The sequence below is a fragment of the Rhincodon typus genome, chromosome 25, assembly GCF_021869965.1.
Source record: "Rhincodon typus isolate 14 chromosome 25, sRhiTyp1.1, whole genome shotgun sequence".
Lineage (NCBI taxonomy): Eukaryota > Metazoa > Chordata > Chondrichthyes > Orectolobiformes > Rhincodontidae > Rhincodon > Rhincodon typus.
Window position 1 is genome coordinate 19,928,413 of NC_063356.1, and position 22,983 is coordinate 19,951,395.

General features: G+C 40.7%; 1 protein-coding gene across 2 annotated transcripts in view; it reads left to right on the plus strand.

Annotated features, from left to right (window-relative positions):
- Window positions 1-651: 651 nt before the first annotated feature.
- The window catches only part of uhrf1bp1 (UHRF1 binding protein 1), a 75,145-nt gene continuing 52,813 nt past the window's right edge, over window positions 652-22,983 (plus strand). For both annotated transcript variants that reach the window (XM_048612241.1, XM_048612242.1), the window contains exons 1-4: window positions 652-1,101; window positions 18,580-18,742; window positions 19,414-19,452; window positions 20,600-20,691. In XM_048612241.1, the coding sequence (XP_048468198.1) occupies window positions 1,058-1,101; window positions 18,580-18,742; window positions 19,414-19,452; window positions 20,600-20,691 (338 nt within the window). In that variant the 5' untranslated portion in view covers window positions 652-1,057. The remainder of the gene's footprint in view (window positions 1,102-18,579; window positions 18,743-19,413; window positions 19,453-20,599; window positions 20,692-22,983) is intronic.

Here is a 22,983-nt window from a genome sequence, read left to right on the forward strand (position 1 = left end):
GTATTGTGATGACTTCATCTGGACTTGAAGGGAGAACATCTTACAATCTCAAAGGAGTGAGACCTAACATCTGGTCCTTCTCAAAGCCTTTGGAACCATGTCTGTCATATCAACATAAACTGCAACAATTTGTTAATGTACAATAAATTATATCTTGTTCATTTGAAGAGACTCTTGTAGTTAAACAAGGAAATGGTTTTCCTCTGGACCCTGTATTTTCCTACACTTAGAGAGGACGATGGTAGCAATCTTCATCAACAGCAACTCATACAGCGTAATGAGCAGACACATCCATACAACAGCCCGTTAACAATCTTTCCTTTCTAAACTTGTACGAAAATTCCTGTCCTCCTGCAGTGCCACCACACATTAAGTTCAGGAGAAAGAAACCTAGTCAGTGGGGTTTAACTTGAATGTGTTAGCTGCTTTTTTAATGAAGAAGTTCCATAAGCTTGGCAAGGCAAAGTCAGCTATGATTCCTGCTTCCGATGCCTACGCTATGAATCCTACGTTTAACGCAAACGTGCAGATATTCAGTGAGGCCATCGTTAAGTGTTCACCATGGATATTCTGTCGACACAGAGGTTACAGATAAAGAATACTCCTTAGTTAAACACTGGAGGGAGCCCATGTATTTCGAACGATATGCAGACAAGATATTACGAACAACAGGGCATGAGGAGAGATTCATAGGAAGGAACGAGTTGAAGGTCTTTTATTTCTTACGAAAGCAAATCTCTCAAAACGAGTGAAGTATGTCAAACAGTTTGTGTTTGAGTCCAGGTTGGCAAATATTTAATTTAAGGGAATGCTTGGATTTTCTTCTAATGCACTGGGGTGTGTTGTGAGCGCTGAGCAACAGGTGGCGCAGTGCGGTTCCCCGGCGTCCCCGCTCCCCGCCGGCCCATCTTGGCCGGAGTTTGCGGCCTTTTCGCCGCGGAGGAGTGATAGATGGCGGCGGGGTGACTGTGAGCTGAGCTAGCGGGCACTACCAAGAAATGGCTGGACGTTATTTAAAGACCTGACCGGCTGCTGAGGTTCCGGAGCCGAGTGCAACATGGCCGGCCTCATCAAGAAACAAATCCTGAAACACCTGTCCAGGTAGGAGGCGGGGCCGGAGCGGCCGGACTGTCCTCGCCGGGGAGGGGAGACTCGGGGCGGACCGAGTGGCCGGGCCGGGGGACGGGGAGGACCGAGGGAACGGGCCGTGTGTTGGGGATGTTCTCGGATCTGGGAGCTGGCTCTGAGGAACGGGCTGTGGTTTAGCATCGTTCCAGAGATGACGCTGAATTCTCGCTGCTGAGTAGAGAAGGATACTAAGGGATAACGACACCTTCAGTGGTGCCACCTTTAAACTACTAACGCAGTGGTTTAAATCATTTATATGAGATTCGGAGTTTTACACGCGTATTCCACGTATATTGATCTTATTTTAATAAAAACAAATTGTAATCACGGTCACTGAGATCGAACGGCCAATAGTTTCTCCTTTTCCACAAGTTTGCAAAGGCCGAGTTGGTGGCAGATGGTGAATATCTGCAGAAATTTGCTTGTCCATGTCCCTTTTAGACCTTTGTTCATTTCATGGAAAATCATTTTTAAACTTCGAGTGATATGATGTAAAGCAATGTCACTTAGCGCAACCTGCTGTACAGTTTCATGAACATTTCAGTTTTGAAGGAGAGGTTTCATCAGGGAAGTCCAGAGTTGGCAGCTGAAGTCATAAACTGTCAATGGTGAAGCAAAGTGATAACATTGCCCTTCCTGGTTGACTTGCTAATTATCATCTTATTCAGCTTTCTAACTGAAGAGATGAGCAATTGGAGCAGAGGCGGAGGTATGACTACCACCCTGAGAACTTCAGTGTTTGCACCTTAATGAAGAAAAAGAGAGAAAATTTAGCAGAGTTCTTGATTGTGGGGTAACCAGTCTAAAGGGTACATTGTTTTACTTTGCCAAGTTCACTACTGTTTTTTAGCAAGCAATGGATACTGGCAAGGCTGCAACAGAATGATGATGCACATGGTGGGAACTCAGAGTCAGATTGAACAGAACAGAAACAGGCCCTTCAGCCCAACTTGTCCATGCTGACCAGGTTTCCTAAACTGAACTAGTCCCATTTGGAGATAGTAGGAACTGCCGATGCTGGAGAATCTGAGACAACAAGGTGTGGAGTTGGTATGTTTCGTTCATATCCATATGAACCTTTGCTATCCATCTACTTGTCCGAATGTCTTTAAAATGTTGTAACTTTACCCATCTCTACCACTTCCTCTAAAAGCTCATACCATATACGTACCACTCTCTGTGAGAAAAAAGTTGCCCCTCATATCCCTTTTAAATCTTTCTCCCCCTCACGTTAAACCTATACCCACTTAGTTTTGGACTCCCCTACCCTGGGAGATCTTAGCTATTCTCCTTATCTATGCCCCTCATGATTTTTTAAACTTCTATAAAGTCATACCTCAGCCTCTGAAACAAGTCCCAGCCTATCCAGCTTCTCCTCATAACTCAAACCTTCCAGTCTTGGTAACATCCTTGTGAATCTTTTCTGTACCCTTTCCAGTTTAATTACATCCCTCTTATATCAGGGTTACCAGAATTGTATGCAGTATTCCATATATGGCCTTAAATATCCAAAGACTTCTCTGACAGATGAAGCTGAGCGTGCCAAATAGCTTCTTCATTACCCTTCATACTTATGACACCATTTTCAAGGAACTGTGTACCTGACTCCCTAGGTATGTCTGTTTGACAGCACTCCCCAGGGCCCTACCATTAAATGTGCAAGTCCTGCCAAGAATTGGCTTAGCAAAATGCAACGCCTCGCGTTTATGTAAATGAAACTCCATCTGCCATTCCTCGTCCACTGGCCCAGTTGATCAAAATCCCATTAGACTGTTCGATAACCATCTTCACTGTCTGCTATACCACCAATTTTGGTCTCATCCACAAACTTATTAACCATGCTTCCTATCTTCTTATCCAAATGTTTTATATAAATGACGAACAACAGTGGACCCAGAACCAATCCTTGTGGCACACTAGTGGTCACAGGCCTTCAGTCTGAACAACAACCCTCTACTCTTGGAAACAAAGGACAAAGCAAAAAAAAAAGTCAAGATTCCCCCCCACCTGCCCCAACCCGTCAGACACTCCTGTGTTGGGACAGCACCAGGTAAAATACAGAGTAAAATTTTCCTCCACTTTATTTAACCACAAAGTTTCCTCGACTTTTGAAACAAAAATAAAGTACCTTTAATTATGGAAAAACAAAAATCAACAATTCAACAAAAACTGGTCTCCTTAACTGCTGCAGCATTGTTGGGTGTTTCCCCATGTTATTTGTTTAGCTGACATGACTCATGCCATTTGAACACTGCTATTTCAAGGCCGAGTTTTGTTGTATTTCCTCAAGCCCTCAAATATCCAAAGACTTTTTTTGAGGAGCCAAGTTCTAAAGACTGTAACTCTGACAACAAATTTTTCCTTACCTGTCTCAAATGGGTACATTATTTTCAAAGAGTGCCCAATAGTTTTATAACTTCCCAGAAGACGAAACATGCAGTCTAAGACCTCTCAATTTGTATCTTCCAATCAAGTTTTATGACCCAAGTTTCTGATTCACCAAATTGCTTTCGAAGTCGCAAAAAAATCTGAGTATCGTGGTCACTTTCTGATAAATCCCTTTTGCAACAAGGTTATTAATGACGTGTCTTCATTGCATATTAACAATCCAAAGTTTCCTGACACTGTTTTAGTCACCAATGCCCTATTACAATTATATATTCTCAGCTCTTACCTGACCCACACTGTGAGCCATCAATGTAATCTAATAATGTGGAACAAATCTGTTTCCATGTTATCATGGCTTAATGTGTGCTTAAGGCCTGGTTTAAGTTCACAGGAAATATAGGGTTTCTTGTATAAACTGACTTGTGTATTGGATATAGCTTAAGTCTCTGGAAAAGCTTAAATTCTAATGCTGTCCAACGGAACTGCCAGGAAATAAATCTGTTTAATGTATCCATTGAATGCACCTGTGCAAGTACTGTAGTCCTTTCACTTTGCACTGAGTGGATATCCTAGAATCTGTAGCCTCAACCATGTACTTCAACGTTGAAGGTGGGGAGGATTTTAACGACTGAACATAATTGACCACTCATTATACCTCACTAGGTGGTGGAGAGAGAGTTTCAAAACTTTAATGTGTCACTGACATACTGATGTAACAGTGTTTCCTATATGGACTTTATGCCAAGCTAACAGTTCTGCGTAATCATCCTCACGTAACCTGGTCTTTTCCACAGTTGGAATTCTAATGGGATGTGTGTATTTAAAATTTAGAGCCATTCTTTTGTAAACTCAAAAGTACAGTTTGCTAAGATAATTGTATTGTCCGTGGCCTCGTCTTCCACCAACATGAATGTGCAACCAGAGTTCTGAAGCCTCATGCTGGAGGAAGCGAAAGCGAGTTCATACTGTTGCTTAAAAATATGAACTCCAAACACTGGACCGTGAACAGCTGTGCTTTTGTGACTTAACTGTAATGAGCACCCAATATCTCTCACTTGCTGTGTTTTGAATGCGTTCTGTAATGCTTAACTAACCATGATCTTTTGGATGAGTAGAACATTTCTGTTGTCTGTCTCTCGTCACACTTCTGCTTGGTGCTTGTGATAGCACCTCAATAGCTGAAACCCATCAAGTGGGAAATTATTGGCCTTTACTTGTTTGAAATGTAACATTTTGTGTGTGCTGTCATCTTCTGTAAGGAGAGAATAGACTTGTATTAAAATAGGTCGTTTACATCCTTGGGGATTCTGAAGTGCTTCATAGCTGAAGAATACTCAACTTGAGCTATTTAGGGGAAAAAAAACAAACTGGCAGTGCATATCAAAATCTTAGTAAAGTTAATGAAATGAATTATGAGTTAAATGATTTTTCGCATTGGTTGAGGGAAGAATGTTGGCCAAAACAGCTTAGAATAGCATGCTTTGATCTCTATAAATAAGCATCTGTGGCCTAGATTTAATTTTGTATCAAACAGATTGCATTGCTGGAGGTGCTATGTTACTCCAGTACAGTCCTGAAATATCAGTCTGCATAATGTGGTCAGGTTGTGCCGTGGAGTGTAAGCCTTGAACCCTCTGATTTTAGAAGGCAGAGCGCTCCAGTTACAAAAGTTGATTATTTATTATTTGGAGGCACGAGTGCTAAAATGGACAGGACTGTGTATAGCTTAAAGTTGCATTTGTATTTCTATATTGTGTTAAGAAGGGAAGAATACGGAACACAAACATGAAACTGAAACCAAGAGTTGCATCAGATTTGTCTGAAATTTTGATTGCATACTTGTAAACAAAAATTCTTAAAATTTCAGCTAATGATGTTTTAATTAGCAGCAAGGCTATGAGGAGAAGAAAAGCATTTGTTACCTAGGGTAGTATCACAGAGGTAGAACCATCCAGAAGACCAAATGTACGTACAGCTTCAAACAATGTGACAAGGTGCTGTCAATTTTAGTAGTCTCAACAATCAACTTGTGAAAGAAGTCCTGAGTGACTTGGAAGAAAGCTCCAGAAGCAGCAAACTGCTTGAAGCTGAGACTGTAGGAAACCTGTGTGTTTGCTCTCAAAATGTTCAGAAATTGGAAAGAGGAACTCTGGAAACTGGGAACAGCCATGTTAACTGAACAAAGGACTTAAAAGTGGAGGCAGTGTGATCCTTCATTGATGTTTGCATATTTGAAAGATGGTGATTGAATCTCCAATTCTGATGGTTGTGGTAAGACAACAGTATAATGTCATTTAATGTATTTTCTTAAGAGTACACCGGCAGCTCTTGTGAATAATTTCAGTGACTGACCGCCACACAAATCTCAAAAATAAAAGTTGTCGTCAATTAAGTTAGTTCTCATTTGGGATCTGACTTGTTCAGTATCACCATCAGCTGAGAACATGACAATATTGAGTTGACATTGGAAGGACTGTTCTTCGTAGAATGGTCTACTGTTGCCTGCATGTCCCTTGTGATGAGGAAAAGATATGGATGATAATGAAATAGTTTAGGTTAGATGGGCTTCAGATTGGTTTTCACAGGTCGGCGCAACATCGAGGGCCGAAGGGCCTGTACTGCGCTGTAATGTTCTATGTTCTATGAAAAGGCAGCAAGTGAGTTAAAACTGGGCCATTTGAAACTGAGTTGACTGGTCAAATCTGAGGTTAGGATTTTGAGTGTCAATGTGAATGGTTGCAAAATGTTCAATAATTATCCTACCCTCCCTCTGTCAGAATCATAAAAGGCTTTTGCTCTTAGGAGTCATTTACCATTTTGTAGGACTGCATAACAAAGTTTGTTTCTAATGGTTAAAATCCAGATGATTTAAAGATATGGAGAATTGTTCTTTGAAGAGAAGACTTGCATTTCCCCTTATTTTTTGGGATTACCAGTTGTTGGTGGTTAAAAATATGTACTTCTCTAAATTGTAGTCTTTTCAGTAATATTTCCATTGCTTTTGAAAAACCAGTGGTTCTTTTTTGTGTTGCTGTTCTGCTCTACAGTTTGACTGAGACATGTAGATTTTGTACTGATCCTGAGATCTGCACTTTTAAATACTTGGACCTTTATGAGCCAGTAGACTGAGTTGGTTGTGCTTCATTGTGCTTTGCTTTAGATGAAATTGCAACTTCCAGCCTCTGCCAAACTGCATTGATTCAAGTCAATATCTTATACTTGGCGCAAACCTTTTGCTAAGCCTAGGAATAGCCACTGTCTGAAAAGTTGAATGACATAGATTCAAAGTGAAACAAAATACAAGTTCTTCTGAAATTAAATTGGACCTTTTTTTTAACCATTTCTGTAACTGACGCAAGGATTATCATGGTAGGAAAGAAAAGTAAAAATGTAAGCAAGAATCAGGAATGGATGGGTATAGTGAGCACTGCTTGCTTGCAGTTTACTGGCATAATTTTTGGTTTCATTTTTGGAAGTTCGGCAACAATTTTACAGTTTGACCATAGATTTTGTATACGAAAACCCAAATAATTTGATTTTTAACATGACTACTTGTTTCGTTAAGGAAAAGAATTGTGTGGGGAGTATGTGGGCTGGAAGCTCCTTTTTTATTTTAAACAGTTTTGAGTACTTCTCACTTCATTTCGTAGTCTCACTGAAATAGGTGAAAGTCTTTCTTTGTTACTTGTCACATTTGAGATTTCTAACCAATTCAAACCAGTTGGCCAGGAAATTTTTGTGCATTTGCTACAATACAGTTATTTTAGAGTTTTAATTTTTCTGTAAACCAGGTGCTTGGTTTTGAAGAATATTATGTACGTGATATGTGTAGATGATTTTAGGGACAATAGTTTACTTTACCTCCCATGTTTCCAGAACTGTCTGCTGCAACATTTTAGCTTGCATTTTATAATAAATTGCAGGTGTTAGGGGAAATTTACTTAGGAAGTGTGGACCTGTATGTTGGTTGCTGAATTTTAGAATCAAGTGTTTGAATGTCCGGATGAGTTATAAAATTAGATTTAAAATGCTTTTAGGAACTTCACAAAGGCCTGTGCAATTTTAGCAAGACTTCTTTATTCATTCATTCCATTCCCCTTGCAGTAAGGGCAACATGCCATTTGCCTTACTAATTGCTGGCTACAGCTGTACAGTGACTTGCCTTGTACGAGCACATGCAAATCTGTCTGAATGTCAACAATGCGTTGAACACCAGTTTCATGCCTTTTGAAAACGTATTCTCTTTCTGTTCTTAAGACTAATTTCACAGCAGCAGTATGACTGACCGAGCTGGTTGGGTCTTAAAAAAACATTGTTGCTAGAATCGGTCTGTGGCAGGTGCTGAGGGAAATGCGAAGGGGGGAAAAACATGCTTGAGCTCATCCTTACCAAGCTTCATGTTGAGAATAACCTCCATGTTGTGTGGCACTATTACTGTGCTAAATGGGACAGACTTCAAACAGATCCAGCAACTCCTCACTGGGCATCCATGAGGCGCTGAGGGCCATCAACAGCATCAGAATTGTCCTCCAGCACAACCTCTGTAACCTCATGACCTGGTATATCCCCCACTCAATCATTAGCATCAGGCCAGGGGATCAACCCTGGTTCAATGGAGAGTGCACGAGGGCATGCCAGGGGTGCTGCCAACCTGGCGAAGCCACCAAACAGGACTACTTACATGTTCCGATAGCATAAGCAGCAAGTGATAGACAGAGCTAAGTGATCCCACAACCAACTGATCAGATCTCGGCTTTGCAGTCCTGCCACATCCAGTAGTGAATGGTGGTGGACAATTAAACAACTCCCTAAAGGAGGAGGCTCCACAAATATCCCCATCCTCCAAGATGGAAGAGCCCAGAACATCAGTGCAAAAGATAAGGATGAAGCATTCACATCAGTCTTCAGCCAGAAGTGCTGAGTGGATGATCTATCTCCACCTCCCCCAGTGGTCCCCGGCATTACAGATACCAGTCTTCAGCCAATTTGATTCACTCCATGTGATATCAAGAAACTGTTGGAGGCACTGGATATTGCAAAGGCTACCAGCCCTGATAACATCTTGACAATAGTGAGACTTGTGCTCCAGAACTTGCTGCTCCCCTAGCCAAACTATTCCAATACAGTTACAACACTGGCATCTACCGGACAATGTGGAAAGTTGCCCAGATATGTCCTGTACATAAAAAGCAGGACAAATCCAACCCGGCTAGTTACCGCCCAATCAGGCTACTCTCGATCATTAGTAAAGTGATGGAAAGCATCAACAGTGCTATCAAACAGCTCCTGCTTAGTGTTGACCAGTTTGGGTTCCGCCAGGGCCACTTGGCTCCTGACCTCATTACAGCCTTGGTTCAAACATGGACAAAAAAGCTGAATTCCAGAGGTGAGGTGACCGTGACAGCCCTTGATGCAAAAGCTGCTTTCAACCTTGTGTGGCATCACGGAGCCCTAGCAAAACTAGAATCAAATGGGTATTGGGGGAAAACCCGCTCGTGGTTAGAGCCAAACCTGACAAATAGGAAGATGGGGGTTGTGGTTGTTGGAGGTCAGTCATCTCAGCTTCAGAACATCTCTGCATGTGTTCCTCTGGGTAGTTTTCTGGAAATGACACTGGTCGCCATAATGGACCAAACAGTATAAATTTCAAGTGGAGTAGAATAACGTCGCTTCGTTGGAGGCATCACTAAGGATGTTACCTAGCATGGTGACGAAATGTCTGAACGAAAACAAGCCAGCTCGGTGAGCAAGTCAACAACCCTGCCCACAATCTGAGCTACAAATCTTTGCAAAAATGTTTCACTTTTTCCTGGATTCAAAGATGGTACCAGATGATTGGAAAATCGCAAAAGATATGCCCTTGTTCAAAAAAAAGGTTATAAAGATTGGTCCACGAGTTACAGACAAGTCTGTTTTACTTGAGTGGTGAAGAAACTTTAAGTTTTCCAAATAATTGCCACAAGGAAAAATTTTGAATTAATTTGAAAGAATCAACATGGTTATGTTAAAGGAAAACTGTCTATTGAACTTGCTGGAGTGTTTGTTTCTTAAGGGAATAACAAAGGGTTTGCAGTTAAAACTGCATTTAAGTAGTTTACGTTGACTTCCAAAAGGCTTTTGATGCCTTGCCATACAACAGCCTTGTCAGAGCATTTATCGATCATGGAATAAAAAAGGACATGAAGCAGCGTGGATACAAAATTAATGAGGAAACAAAGAGTAGTGGTTAATGGGTGTTTTTTGAGCAGGAGGAAAGTTCCTCAGGCGTTGGTATTGAGGGCCCTGGTTTTTACTTTGTAATACATAGTGCATATACAAATTGTCGGCAGGGGGCAATTTCTAAGTGTATGGACAAAGAAACTTGTTAGAATTGTAAACTGAGGAAGACCATGTTGAACTTCACAAGGTCATGACGAGTTGGTGGAATGGGAAGAACAGGTAGGAAGTATTCCATCTTAATCCTGAGTGATGCCTTGTAGGTGGTGGACAGGCTATGGGGAGTTGGGAGATGAGTTATTTGTTGCAGTATTCCTAGTCTCTGACATGTTCTCGTAGCCACTGTTTATGTGATAAGTCCAGTTGAGTTTCTGGTTAATGGTCACCCTGAGGATGTTGTTAATGGGAGTACAGTGATTGTAATGCCATTGAGTGTCAAGTGGTGGTGGTTAGATTGTCTCTTGTTGGAGATGATCATTGCCTGGCATTTGTGTGGCACAATTGTTAGTTGCCCCTGGTCAGCCAAGCCTGGATATCGTTCTGAACTTGTTGCAGTAGAGGATAGACTGCTTTAGTCTAATTTCTAATGGTTAGAAGAGGTGTTAATGGTTTTGGATGGTTTTGAATGCCGGGTGATTGTTATAGCAGCCCTCTTGGCTCTACACTGTCTCGTGGGTTAGAACCTTCTATAGGCTGTGTAATGTCGTGTGAAAAAGGCTCCGGGCTGGATTCCTTTTGATTTCAGATTATCTGTTTTAGACACAATATTTTAATTGTGGCATGTTTGTTTGAGTGAGGTCAATGGTTCACTAACACAGTCACTTACTTGTAATTTCATTAGGAGTACCCAAACTCCTATGCGTAGGTTGATACCACCATCTAGTTGTGGTTACTCCTTTTGCAGACCCAGTACAGTTTTAAATATTTTGTAAAGATTCCAAAATTCCATCCAAATTCCCACCCACTGGGGAGTTTTGAGAAATATTACAAGCATGAAAGCAAGGTTGTGACAAGTTTGCTTCAGCCAGAGGCACCTATTTGGGAAGGTGTTTGAGTTGGCAGCAGGATGACAGAATTTGTGGCAGGAGCAAATATTATGATTTCAAAACCCAGTCTTTTGAGGTAAGATTATGGTCCATTCAAAACAAGATGTTGGAAAAGTAGACTGATTCTGCAGACACGAGAGGCCACAAGAGATGGTAGAGTGTTAGAATAAGGTATGTGTTACAAAACATTAGTGTTACAAAACCATACAGATGAGGGAAGAGAGGCAGCTAAGGATGGATTTCAGCAGTGATTTCATGAAAGTCGGAAGGAAAGCTACTGTGAGAGAAATGTCCAACATGATCCCAATGGCTGGGAATACCCTAACCTGATTCCACAATCTTAAAAATACCGAGGTGAAGCATTTTATAATTTTCCTCTTGCATACTGTGTTGTTATTGTCTCTCCCACATCCTACTGCAACCTCTTGCTCTCTCCATTCAATAAAATATTCATTTGCATGGCTTTGTTGCCAATTCTTGGAAAGTGAGTGTAATGAGATTTACAAGTTGTGCATATATTGCCCTACTTCAGGCACTTTGCTTTAATGTTTCATTTGAAGCAAACATTCTACCTCTTCTGGAAATTAATGTTTCATCCTGCTTTGAAAAATACAGATCTGAATATTTTGTAAGTATTACATTGACTTTACATTGCTTCTGAATCCAGAGGTCATAAAAGCAGGCATTCCCTAAATACTCCATGAATCACCCTTGTCAACACCATAACTAATAATGGAAAGAGCTGACTCGATATGTGCAAATGCAAGTAGTTTAATCTAGATTTTAAAAAATGAATTTTTATTTTTAACATCTTTGGCCCACAATTCCCAAGTGCCTAACAACTCCATGTAGTAAAATAAGGAAGTAATAACTTGATCAAGTCTTGAATCATCCCAGCCTTAAGACACGAAAGCAATGCTATTAACTGTTTGTTACACATTCTTAGTTTTGATTCTCCATGCCTCCAAATGTTCACACTGCAATGTGATGTCCATATTTTTCTCCCTCACATTTGGCCATTGCCACCCAACTGTGCACCAGTCCTCTTCATACATTTGATGTTCTATCAGTGTAATTTGAAGATGACTAATGAGATTTTGCTTAACAGCAATTAAAACTAGCTTGTACGGTTTTTATCTTTTGACCTGTGGAAATTCATCATAAACCTTGGCTTCTGTGATATCTCTTGGATGGTGCTGGCTTCTTTTGATTTTGTTCCTACTCATCCTAACAGTAATGATACATTGCCTGCCATATTTTATCGCTGACAGTGGTGTGGATCAGTTAGATCTGGATCTAGTTATGAAGATACTTCACATTTTCTTGAGGACTGAAGTTTTGAAGGATTGTGGATTAATTTTAAGTTTCTTGGAAATTCAGTGGTCTGGTTTCCTAAGAGATAGTTAAAAGTTCACTATGGGCAGTGCATATCCTTTTTTAATCAAGGCTTTGTAGGATTCATATGACTGGTGGAAGATGCCTTCTTCACTGACTTGTTTGGAGCAGAGTTGGCTTTAAGAAGTGTTTGTTTTATCTGATTCAGTTGGAAAGGAACCTGTTCAGCACATCTCGCTCTTTACTGAACAGAAAAGCCTGTTGTTGAGTTCAGGGTGAAACTGTTTGTTCCTTTTTGAAAGTGAGTGGAAAATTTTTCAAGGTGGTATTTCCTGAGCAAGCTGTGTCTGCAGGACTTGCAAAATAACCAACCGTGCATGATGAATGACTTGACTACATGTGGCAGAGCATTAGACAGCAGACTCTGAACATCTTGTATACTTTTTTTTATCCTGTTGCCTCCCAGAATTGACAGCAATCACTCTCTGACCATTGCCAACAGTGTCGTGGAGGAGATAGAGAATGTTGATGAATTTCACTGGGCAGCCAACCTTTGACAGGGTCTTTCACAACACTTCCTGAGTCAAAAACCTTGGTCAAATTAATTAAGGCCACGTAGAGTGGTTGATGTTGTTCCTGTCATTTCTCTTGGAGTTGCCAAGCAGTGAAAATCATGTCCATAGTTCCACAGTTTGGTTAGAACCCAAGCTGGCATTCAGGAAGGATTTACTCTGAGTTTGGAAGAAAACCAAGCGAGGATTCAGGCGATGATCTTCCTGGCGATGGAGAGACGGGAGATTACTCCATGTTTATCTCCCTTCTTTTGAAGATGGTCGCAATGACAACATAGCTGATGGGCAGGGATTTTTATTTTCCCCAGATTTTCAAGAATAGTTGATGGAGACGACAGGTAACTTTGGAATCCTTTCCACTCCAGTGGCTTTTCTCCATACGTCTAATGGTGGCTTCAACTTTTGTCACACTACGTGGAAGTCCATGGTAATCTTAGGGAATTGGGGCTTCCCTCAAACATGTCCTCACTGACAATTACATCGCAGTCTTAGAGTTCTTTTTGAGTGTTTTCTCTGACAAATCTCCTGTCTCTGTATTCTTGCTCTGCACTGGTTTGAGGTCAGATTGTTATGTCCCTATGTTGCCTTAGTGCCAAGTAAAAAAAACCCTAGGTGTCAGGCTTTTCAGCAAGGGGTTGCGGCTTCTTCACTCTCAATTCACCATTTGTCCTTAATTTTCCCAGTTTTTTTTTGTAAGTCTGCCTTTGACTCACTTGTAAAGAGGAGATCTCATCAAACGGTCATTTTTGCCAGGTCCAGAGAACATTTCTTCTCTTGTCTATGATTTTCTTGGATGCTTTGATCATTTTCTCATCAAACCAGTCTTGTTTTTTTTTTTTGTTTGGTGAAGACTTTACTGGAAGTTTACTAGACATACAGCATGGAAACCGATCCTTCGATCCAACCAGTCCTTACCGACCATGCTCCCAAACTAAACTAATTCCACCTGCCTGTGTTTGGCCCACATCCTTCCAAACCATTCCTATTCATGTACTTATCCAAATGTCTTTTTAAATGCTGTAACCGTACCTGCATGTCTGCTCGGCTCTTGATGCTCTACGTTGAGCTTTTTTTCTGACCCCTTGCATTCACCTTCAGCAGTATTTGATGGACATTGAGATGTGGATGAGCTGGTACTCTGTCCGACAGTCATCTGCACTGGTCGTCGCTTTAGCAGTGACATCCTTTTGGTCTCTGGATCAAACGATGACAAGGTCAGTTATGTGCCACTGCTTTGATTGTGGACGCCTCCAAAAAATCATGAACATGTCTTTTTAGCAGAACAGTGTATTGGTGAATGATTAGTTAGTGTTCTGTAAATTTGGTGAGGAGAATCCCATGGGTGTTGCAATTCCAGACTTGCTCCTTTCCACAACTGGACATCCTTTCTAGTCCTGGCATTGAAGTTCCCAAATTTGTTGTTAATTTTATCATCATTAGGGTCGTTGGTGAGTACAGTGTCCAAGGTGGAGTAGAAGTCTTTGTTTGGAGTCATCTGTGGCATCAAAGGTTGGAGCATAGACACTCATGAACATTACCTGCTGGTTTTTGGCCATTTTGGAGACAAAGAGACACGAAGCGATCGTTGATGCTGACAAAGAGCTCCGAGTTGGTTGACGAGTCCGTTCTTAACAGCAAATTGAATTCCACGCGTTCTTGGTTGATCTTTGGGTTTTCCTCTCCAGAAGGTGTAACCACCCTTAGCTGCCTTTTGCCTGGTCTTCAAATCTTCTGCAGGGCAGCGACATCAATGTTGAAGTGCCTGAGTTCATGGATAATAAGTGTTGTGGGCAATTCTTTTTGCTCATTTATCTCTGAGGTTTCGTAGATTCCAAGTTCAGAGATTTGAATTTGATTTGGTCTTCAGACCACAAATAGATGAGCCCACTGTATCGGTTTTCCAGTCAGGTTGGTGTTGGAACAGACTATATTTTTAGGGCACCTTTGTTAGCCCCTTCCCCTTGTCAGATGAACAGAGTGGATCCTGAAGAGGGCTGCTGAGTCGTGAAGGAAGCTGCTGAAATGCCCATCTATTCTTATTGTGAGAGCAAAATGACTGAGTGAAACTCCACCGCGTATGTGAAAACAACAGCTCTGAAGAGTCATCCAGACTCCACGTTAGCTTGCTCTCTGTCCATGGATGATGTCTCACCTACTGTGATCTCCAGTATTTGTTTTCAGTAAAGATTGCAGTGTCTGCAGTAGTTTGCTTCTCCACTGCCTATGTGCCAGACCAAAGTTAGGAACTTAGAGATTTTGTAACCCTGTCCCTGTTACTTCTTGTCAATCACCACGGAGCTTGTGTGTGTATGGGTGGGTGGAATGCTGTGAAGAGGATAGTCGGAGAGATGAGTGTTTGTACTTGTATGTCTCTGCGAATGTTAACGAATTATTGCATCTTTATTCATTGCTTAGTTTTGATTGTAAATTCCTAATCGTATTTAAGAAATCTGGTTGATGATGGATCTTGTTTTTTAAAATCTGATATATAGGTAAGGCATTTAATAGATCATCTTGGTAACCAGAAAGGTAATTTTATGATGTGACCCATGGAGCAGTGGGACTAGAGCAAGAGTGCATTCCTCCAGTCTTGGCCATCACAAAATGGTGCCCACCTGCTTTAGCAGAAGGCTTGGTCTGTACGGATAAATTTATTCAAATATTTCTTTCTACATTCTGAAGTATTTCAGTGTTAGGAATGAGATTTAGCCATTCAAATGGCTAGGTAAGGCCTCCAGAATCATTTGTGCACACAACGACTGACTTATTTCTGGAGTCAGTGAGTATGCTGAATCAGCAGCTTAAATGTGATAGGCTTTTTTCAAAAGTGCTTGAAGTGTACCCAACATTGCCAGATTTTGTCAAGGAATAGTGGTTGTAGTGTGCTAATATGAAAGTTCTCCGCTCAAAAAACTAATGATTTGATTTATGTGAAGGAGGCATTGAACCATTTGTGGGCCAGAGTTGCAAGTAGCTGACAAGGAATTCTGGGTGGCATGGCAGCTCAGTGGTTAGCATCTCTGCCTGTCAGTGCCAGGGACCCGGGTTCAATTCCACTCTCGGATGACTGTGCAAACTCCATACAGACGTTCTCCGGGTGCTCCGGTTTCTGCCCACAGTCCAAAGATGTGCAGGCTAGGTGGATTGGCCATGCTAAATTGCCCATAGTGTCTAGGGATGTGTAAATTAGGTGGGTTATGAGGGATGGGTCTGGGTGGGATGCTCTGAGGGGTGGTGTGGTCTTGTTGGGCCGAAAGGGCCTGTTTCCACACTATAGGAATTCTATGATATATGTCGTAGACATTTGTTACGAAAGTCTAATTGGGATTGGTTAGTTTCAGGGCATAAAAACAAATTTGCTGGAAAAGCTCAGCAGGTCTGGCAGCATCTGTGAAGCAAAAAAATGAGTTAATATTTCAGGTCTGGTGACCCTTCCTCAGAACCTGTTCCTGATTTACAGCACCCGCATTTCTTTCATTTTTTTAGTCTCTGGGCATGTTGACCTGCTCTTTAGTTGAGGTCGTGTGGAAGAAAGTGAGTTAATATAACAGCTTTTGTATCACTTGAGGATTTGGGAGCCATTGATGTAGTGCCAGTCAAGATAATTGTTTTTTTGAGAACTAGAACTTGGAAATTTAATATTTGGTGAAATTTGGTTTTTGCAATACATGCTTCTCATTTATCTGCAGAATTGCTACCTATGAATCTGAGATCTTCCGAGATCGGCTCAGATGCTTTCTTTTTTAATATCCTATTTGACTTGTCCGATCTGATCATGCAGTCCTTTGTGGTCGAAAGGAATTTAATATGATTGTGGTTCCTCAGATTGGAAGGTCATGCCCATAAATCCTGCAGATGCTGAGGATTTGGTGATTGCTCCCTGGACCAATTTGAATTGTTGCTGAAATCATTGGTATGAACTAGAACTGTTCAGATTCCTTCTGGATGCTGTTTTAAACATTGGGCAGCAACTTTTCAACTTTATGGCATTTAACCTGAGAGTTTAGAATTAGCTCCATGACCAATGTTCTGGTTGATTATTCGTCATCTAACATTTGGACAGTTGAGACTGGATAACAAGATGTGTTGAGTCTCAAACCCACCCTATCTATCATTATAGTTTGGTGAGCAGTAACAAATGGTCATTACACCAAATGAGATGTCACCTGGAGGATTTTCAGCATTAATTTGCCATGAGTGAAGAATGGCGTGTCAGCTTAAGTATTGAGAATAATCTGGCCAGAGCCAAGTGTTCAATAATGAATATTTATGTGAAATAAAAGTGGTTGTTGGGCATGCTTGTGAATAACACCCACGTGCACTGTTGACAAAAGTTTCCGGTCTTTCATAATGCTGTACTAAGTAAGGAGTAAACAGCGAATGTATTCTCTAAGACAAATCAACATGCTAATAGCATTAAGCTCTTGGAATGTAGGAACTTGATAGCGTTTAACATGCCATGCAACAGAAGTTCTTCCATCCAGTTGAAAAAGTGGCCTGCCTTTCTTTTCCTTTGGAGCAATGTTTCAAATTTTTAATCTCCATTTCATGCCTTTACCTGGTTGAACCAAGCAATTCATTAAACTGCAGTGCTGTGGATTGTAGTTGAAGATTGAGTGGCTGTTATGTACTGCAAGAGAGGGAAAGAAAACTGTCACACTCTGGGATTCAACAATGTGGTTAAATTATTCTCTTAAAATTAACTTGAAGTTCTTCTTTAGAAGTCATTTTTATGCAGAATAGGAAGTTCTCGTGTCTTCTGGAAATGGTTAAGGAGCAGAAACTGTATTGTACACCTGCTTAATGTCATCGCCAACCATAGCTCATAGAATTATTCTTCTACCCGCTCCACACTGTTCCTCCCTCCCTCCCTGTCTGCTTCACTCCCTCCTCTAACTCCCTCTTTGCATCCGTTCCCCCCTCTCCTTAAAGGGCTTGACAGGTAAATGTTGACATTGTTTCCCCTCCATGTGCGAATCTAGGACCAAAGGGTGTAGTCTAAGAATAAAGGGATGTCAATTTAAGATTGAGATGAGGAGAATTTTCTTCTGAGGGTTGTGAGTCTTTGAACTGCTTGCCACAGAGAACTGCAGTGGTGGAGATGCAGAATCCTAGTGTATATTAAGGCCAAGACAGGTTCTTGATTTCGTAGGGAAATTGAGGGTTGTGGAGAAAGGGCAGGAAAGTGGATGTGGGAAATGTCAGATCAACCATCATTGTGCTGAATAGTGGAGCAGCCTCGAGGGGCCAAACAGCTTGCTTGTTTTGCTATTTGTTATGGTATTGGACAAGGTAAAAGCAGAAAGGATGTTCCCAATAAGTGAGGAGCTCAAAACCAAGGGCCACACCCTTAGCCTACCCTGTATCCTTATTTAGGACTGAGATGAGAAATTTCTTGACCCAGGGAGTAGTGAGCCTGTGGAGTTCTCTGCCACGTATATTGGTTGAGGCCAGACATTTTTTTAATGATTCGTGAGATAGTTAAACTTCTAGTGGCTAAAGGGATCGAAGGATATGGTGAGAAAGTGGGAACAGCATACAGAATTTGATTAACCATGATCATATTGAATGGTGGACCAGGCTTGAAGGGGCCGAATGGCTTACTCCTGCTTTTTTCTATAAGTCTACATAAAATGCCCATCTGACCTCCAAGCTTGCCATCAGCACAGGCAGAATATTCAATTTGTGGCTATGCAGTTTTATTTATTCTTCCAAGGGTTTTGTTTCCCATTTTGATTTTTTTTTATCCATCCCTCCCTTGTCGATTTTTCTTCATGTTTCAACAATGATACTTAAATGTTCCAAAACAAAATTGTGAGGTGGATGTTTTAAATAGATTCAAATATTTAGAGTTCTCAAAGCCATTAAAGTAACAAATGAAATTCATATTTCAGGTTTACAAAGAATCTCTCACCTGATAAAATCAACGTAAGTACACTAAAAGGAGAAGGTCAGCTGACAAACCTGGAACTGGATGAGGAAGTGCTCCAAAATGTGCTGGATCTGCCCACTTGGCTGGCTATTACCAGGGTATACTGCAATAGGGCAGCCATTAGAGTAAGTACAACATAGTCGGGCCTTCACCTATCTTGGTATAAGTACTGTACTACAACAATGCATCCTACAAAGAACATGATCTGCTAAGTTTCTTGGCAGAGTAGGGAGAGAAGGGAAGTAAATTTCAGTACAATAACGTTCTCAAAATGTGTGCATTCATTCCAGCTATACAGCAGGAAAGATAAAACTGAGTTACTCCTAGCATCAAACAACATGGATTTGACATTTTAAAGCTTTTTTGAAGTAGTTGTGGTACGCTGCAAACGACAAGCAGTGTGATGGTGCTAACAGTATCTTGAGGGTTAAACATTTTAATGGTATGTTACTGACTGTGAGTAAGTTAACCAATTATTGCATCCTCATTGAGTGAGTTTAATTTTAGTACTGTATAAGTGTGTTAATTAGCTATCTTGGTTGATAGATATTTTGGTTTTAAATTTGACATAGTTAAGGTATTTAAATGACTACCTTGGTTACCAGAAGAAATTTGTATCTTGTAATGTGACCTATAGAGTTAAGCGACTAGAATGATGGTGCACACCTCCAACCTTGGTTTAAAATGTGAAATTATCCATAATTTGACATGTAATATAATACTTTTGAGATTGAAAACAGCAAATAAACCCTTATTGTAATTTGTCTAAAGTGCAATTATTAAACTTTTTATTTAGATACAATGGACAAAGCTGAAGACTCACCCCATTTGTCTGGTAAGTTAGATTTCCAAATTTTAAGAAACTTGCCTTATTCACTAATGACGAAACACTTTCATTTTGTTTATTCATGGGATATGGGTATAGCTTCCTAGGCCAGCATTTAGTGCCCATCCCTAAACTGTCCAGTGAGCAGTCAGGAGTCACTGCAATGGGTTAGGTTTAACAGAAGTGCTAGACCGGGTAAGGATAAGATTGCTTTCCTTAAAGGGCACCAGTGAACCAAATGGGTTTTTAGAACAATTGGCAATGGTTACATGGTCGTCAATTTTGATCAATTCAAATTTCACCATCTGCCATGGTGGGATTTGAACATGTCCCCAGGAGTCTGAGTTTCTGGATTACTAGTCCACTATGCCACTACCAGATCTCTGGTCTGCATGATTTTAAAAAAAAAAAAAAATTCTGGTATTTTTAATTTACTATACTCCTTCAGGTTGTTAAAGGTTCTCATATAAAGTGCCACCCACTATTTTGTTTGCTGTTCTCCCCCATGCCTTGACCCTTCAATTAGAGACTAATTGAGGTCTAAGAGTAGCACCACTAGAGTCTTAAAGTGACAGAGCTACATTCAGCATTGTGGTAGCATGAAATGAGAGAAATGAAGTTAGAACAAGTTGAGCGTAGAGTTTAGTTATGGCATACTTTTTGCATTCCTGTACCCGAGTGAAGCTTTTTTTTGTGTGGTTGCGGAATCATTAAAATGAACTGAATGTTATGCAGCTATATGAAGTGGACTAAGCAGTTACATGGAAAAAAAAATCTTCTGAAGAGGATTAGAGAGATCAAATGAAGAAAATTAATGTGATGTGTATCTGCGTGTCAGAAATAAATTTTATTCAGTCTTTTTCAGGATTGAAGCGAGGGATTAGTAATAATGCATTTAAGTATTCCTGCAATAATCCACTTGTTTCCATGGTTGGGGGATGCAGAATCTGAACCAGTAGTTTCTCATACTTGCAGTCAGTAAGAAAAAGTTATTTTTGACTGCTGTGTATGTGTTTTGTCCGAATCTAAATTACTGCAGATTAATGGAGAGCTTTAGCTGAATGCATTATTCTTGTAGACTTTCAAAGTCAAAGTTGTAATTGCCATTCAGTTGCAATTTTTAAGCATATATTTGTCTGTTTCTCTTTTGACCCAGTTTCTCGATAAAGTGGAGGTAGAAATGAGAACTTGTGAGGAACCTCGACCCCCAAATGGACCATCTCCAATTGCCATTACAGCAGGTCAAAGGTCAGTGTGTTATACTTCGTCCACAGTAAATGAAAATCTATTTATAAAAGTGATAACCTTTTTCTTTGAAAAATGAATTTAAGATCACTACAGACACAGATGAGTTTTAAGAGAATTGAATTTCCTGAACTTGAATTTAGCTGAAAGAATGACACAAATATCAAGTTTCAGCAATAAACACATTAGCTCAAAGCACTATTGACTAAATTTCTTTGTCGGCTATTGTCAAATACAGGGAGGAACGTTTACTCTTTATGTTTGCCACACATTTCACTCTCCATTGAATTACAGTCCTTTATGACACAGTCCACAGTTCTTCCAACTTCCAGCATTTGTCTGCTTTCCTGAGTAGTAACACTGGGTAACTGTCTTCAAGTACTTCCTTTAATTTTGAAGAGTTTCTCAAATCTACCTAACGCCAGAATTCAATCCTGTTCAGACCATTCTCTTTCATCTCCCATCTGTGCAAGGATTTATCTTGTATAAGCTTTGTATGGCAGCAAGATGTGTTTCTTTGACTGGTGATCATCTCCCTCCTGCATCCAGCCATAGTAGGTCACAAAACCTAACTGCTTTTGCCTCCTAACTCTTGGAATAGCTGCCTGTCCAAGATTGTGTTTTGAACTGGTAACATGGAACCAAAATTGGCTTCCTGTGCCGTCTTCCTCATGACAACATGACCTTTGCATTCGTGTATAAATGCTAATTAGCTGACATTGACTCCAACTCTCACAGTTGACAGCACAACTGTTTAACCCAGTAACTTCACCTTTTGTGAACATTGGAATTGGGAGCAGAAGTAGGCCATTCAATTAGACCATAACTGATCTGCTTTCTTTGAATTCCACATTTGCCATCTATCCCCAATAGCCTTTGATTCTGTTGCCTACGAAGAATCAATCTGTCTAAAAAAGTTCCATAAATCTGCCTTCTCAAGCAGTGTATTCCAAAGTCGCGCAAACTTCAGAAAAAAAGCTTTCTCGTTATCTTTGTCTGAAAAGGATAACTCCTCCATTTATAAGCTGAATTACCTCACTTCTGGTTTTAGAGTAGATTTGTGGCTCGGGTTATGGATGTTGATCAACAAATACATAGAGCTCAACCCCATATACACTCCACTGCAAAGGGAAACCGGAAGTGAGGTAATCCAGCTCAACGGACTCCAGAGTTCAAATAACAGGCAGGAAAACACAACAGCGCTTCATCGGAGGCTGCGCTGGTAATGTTACCCAGCAGGGTAATGAAACGCCTGCGGAAAAACAACGAACCAGCTCAGTGAGCCAACCAACCTCAACATCCACAACCCAAGCTACAAATCTACTCTAAAACCATTTAAAATCATTGTACATTTTAATCAACACACCCCTCACTCTTGTAAACAAAAGTGGAAACAAGCCCATCCTGTCAAATCTATTTTCTTAAGAAAATTTGTTCATTACATGTATCAATCCAGGAAACCTCTTCTGACCTACCTCCAATGTGTTTACATTTTTGTTTAAACAAGGAAAACCTAACTGTGCACAATGTTTGAGTTCTCACCAATACCCTGAGTAATGGAAGCGCAATTTACTTACTTTTTAATTCAAATCTTCCAGCAAACGATAATATTCCATGGCCTGTTTAATTACTTGTTGCCTTCTCTCCATAACTCTCGATCCCCTTAGTAATCAAGAACCTATCAATCTCTGTCTAAAATAGACCCAATGATTTGGCCTCCACAGCTTTCTGCAGTAATGCGTTCCACAGATTTCTGCCCTTTGCCTGAAGGAAGTCCTCCTACCCTCAGTTCTAAAAGGCCTGTGCCCTCCGGTCCGAGTCTCAAGTGGACATTGAAACATCTTGTCCACGTCCACTCTATCCAGGCCTCTCGGGATCCTGTAAGTTTTAAATAATTCCCTTCTCATCCTTCTATACCCCAGTAAGTACACATCCAGAGTCCTCAATCGGTCCTCGTGACAAGCCCCGAGAGCATTCTTGTTGATCTTCTCTGGACTGCCTCCAACACCAGTGCACCCATCCTTAGATGCTGCTGATGATATTCTAAATATGGTCTGACTAGACTTTATACAGACTCAGCAGTACGTCTCTGCTCTTGTATTCTATCCCTCTTGATGTGAATGCTAACACCGCATTTGCCTTCCTGTCGATTGGGTTTGCGCATTAACCAAAGAGAATCTTGAACTAGGACTCCCAAGTCCCATTGTGCTTCAGACATTGGAAGCCTTTCCCTCTTTAAAAAATATTCTATGCTTTTCTTTCAAGCAAAGTGCATAACCTCGCACTTTTCCCACA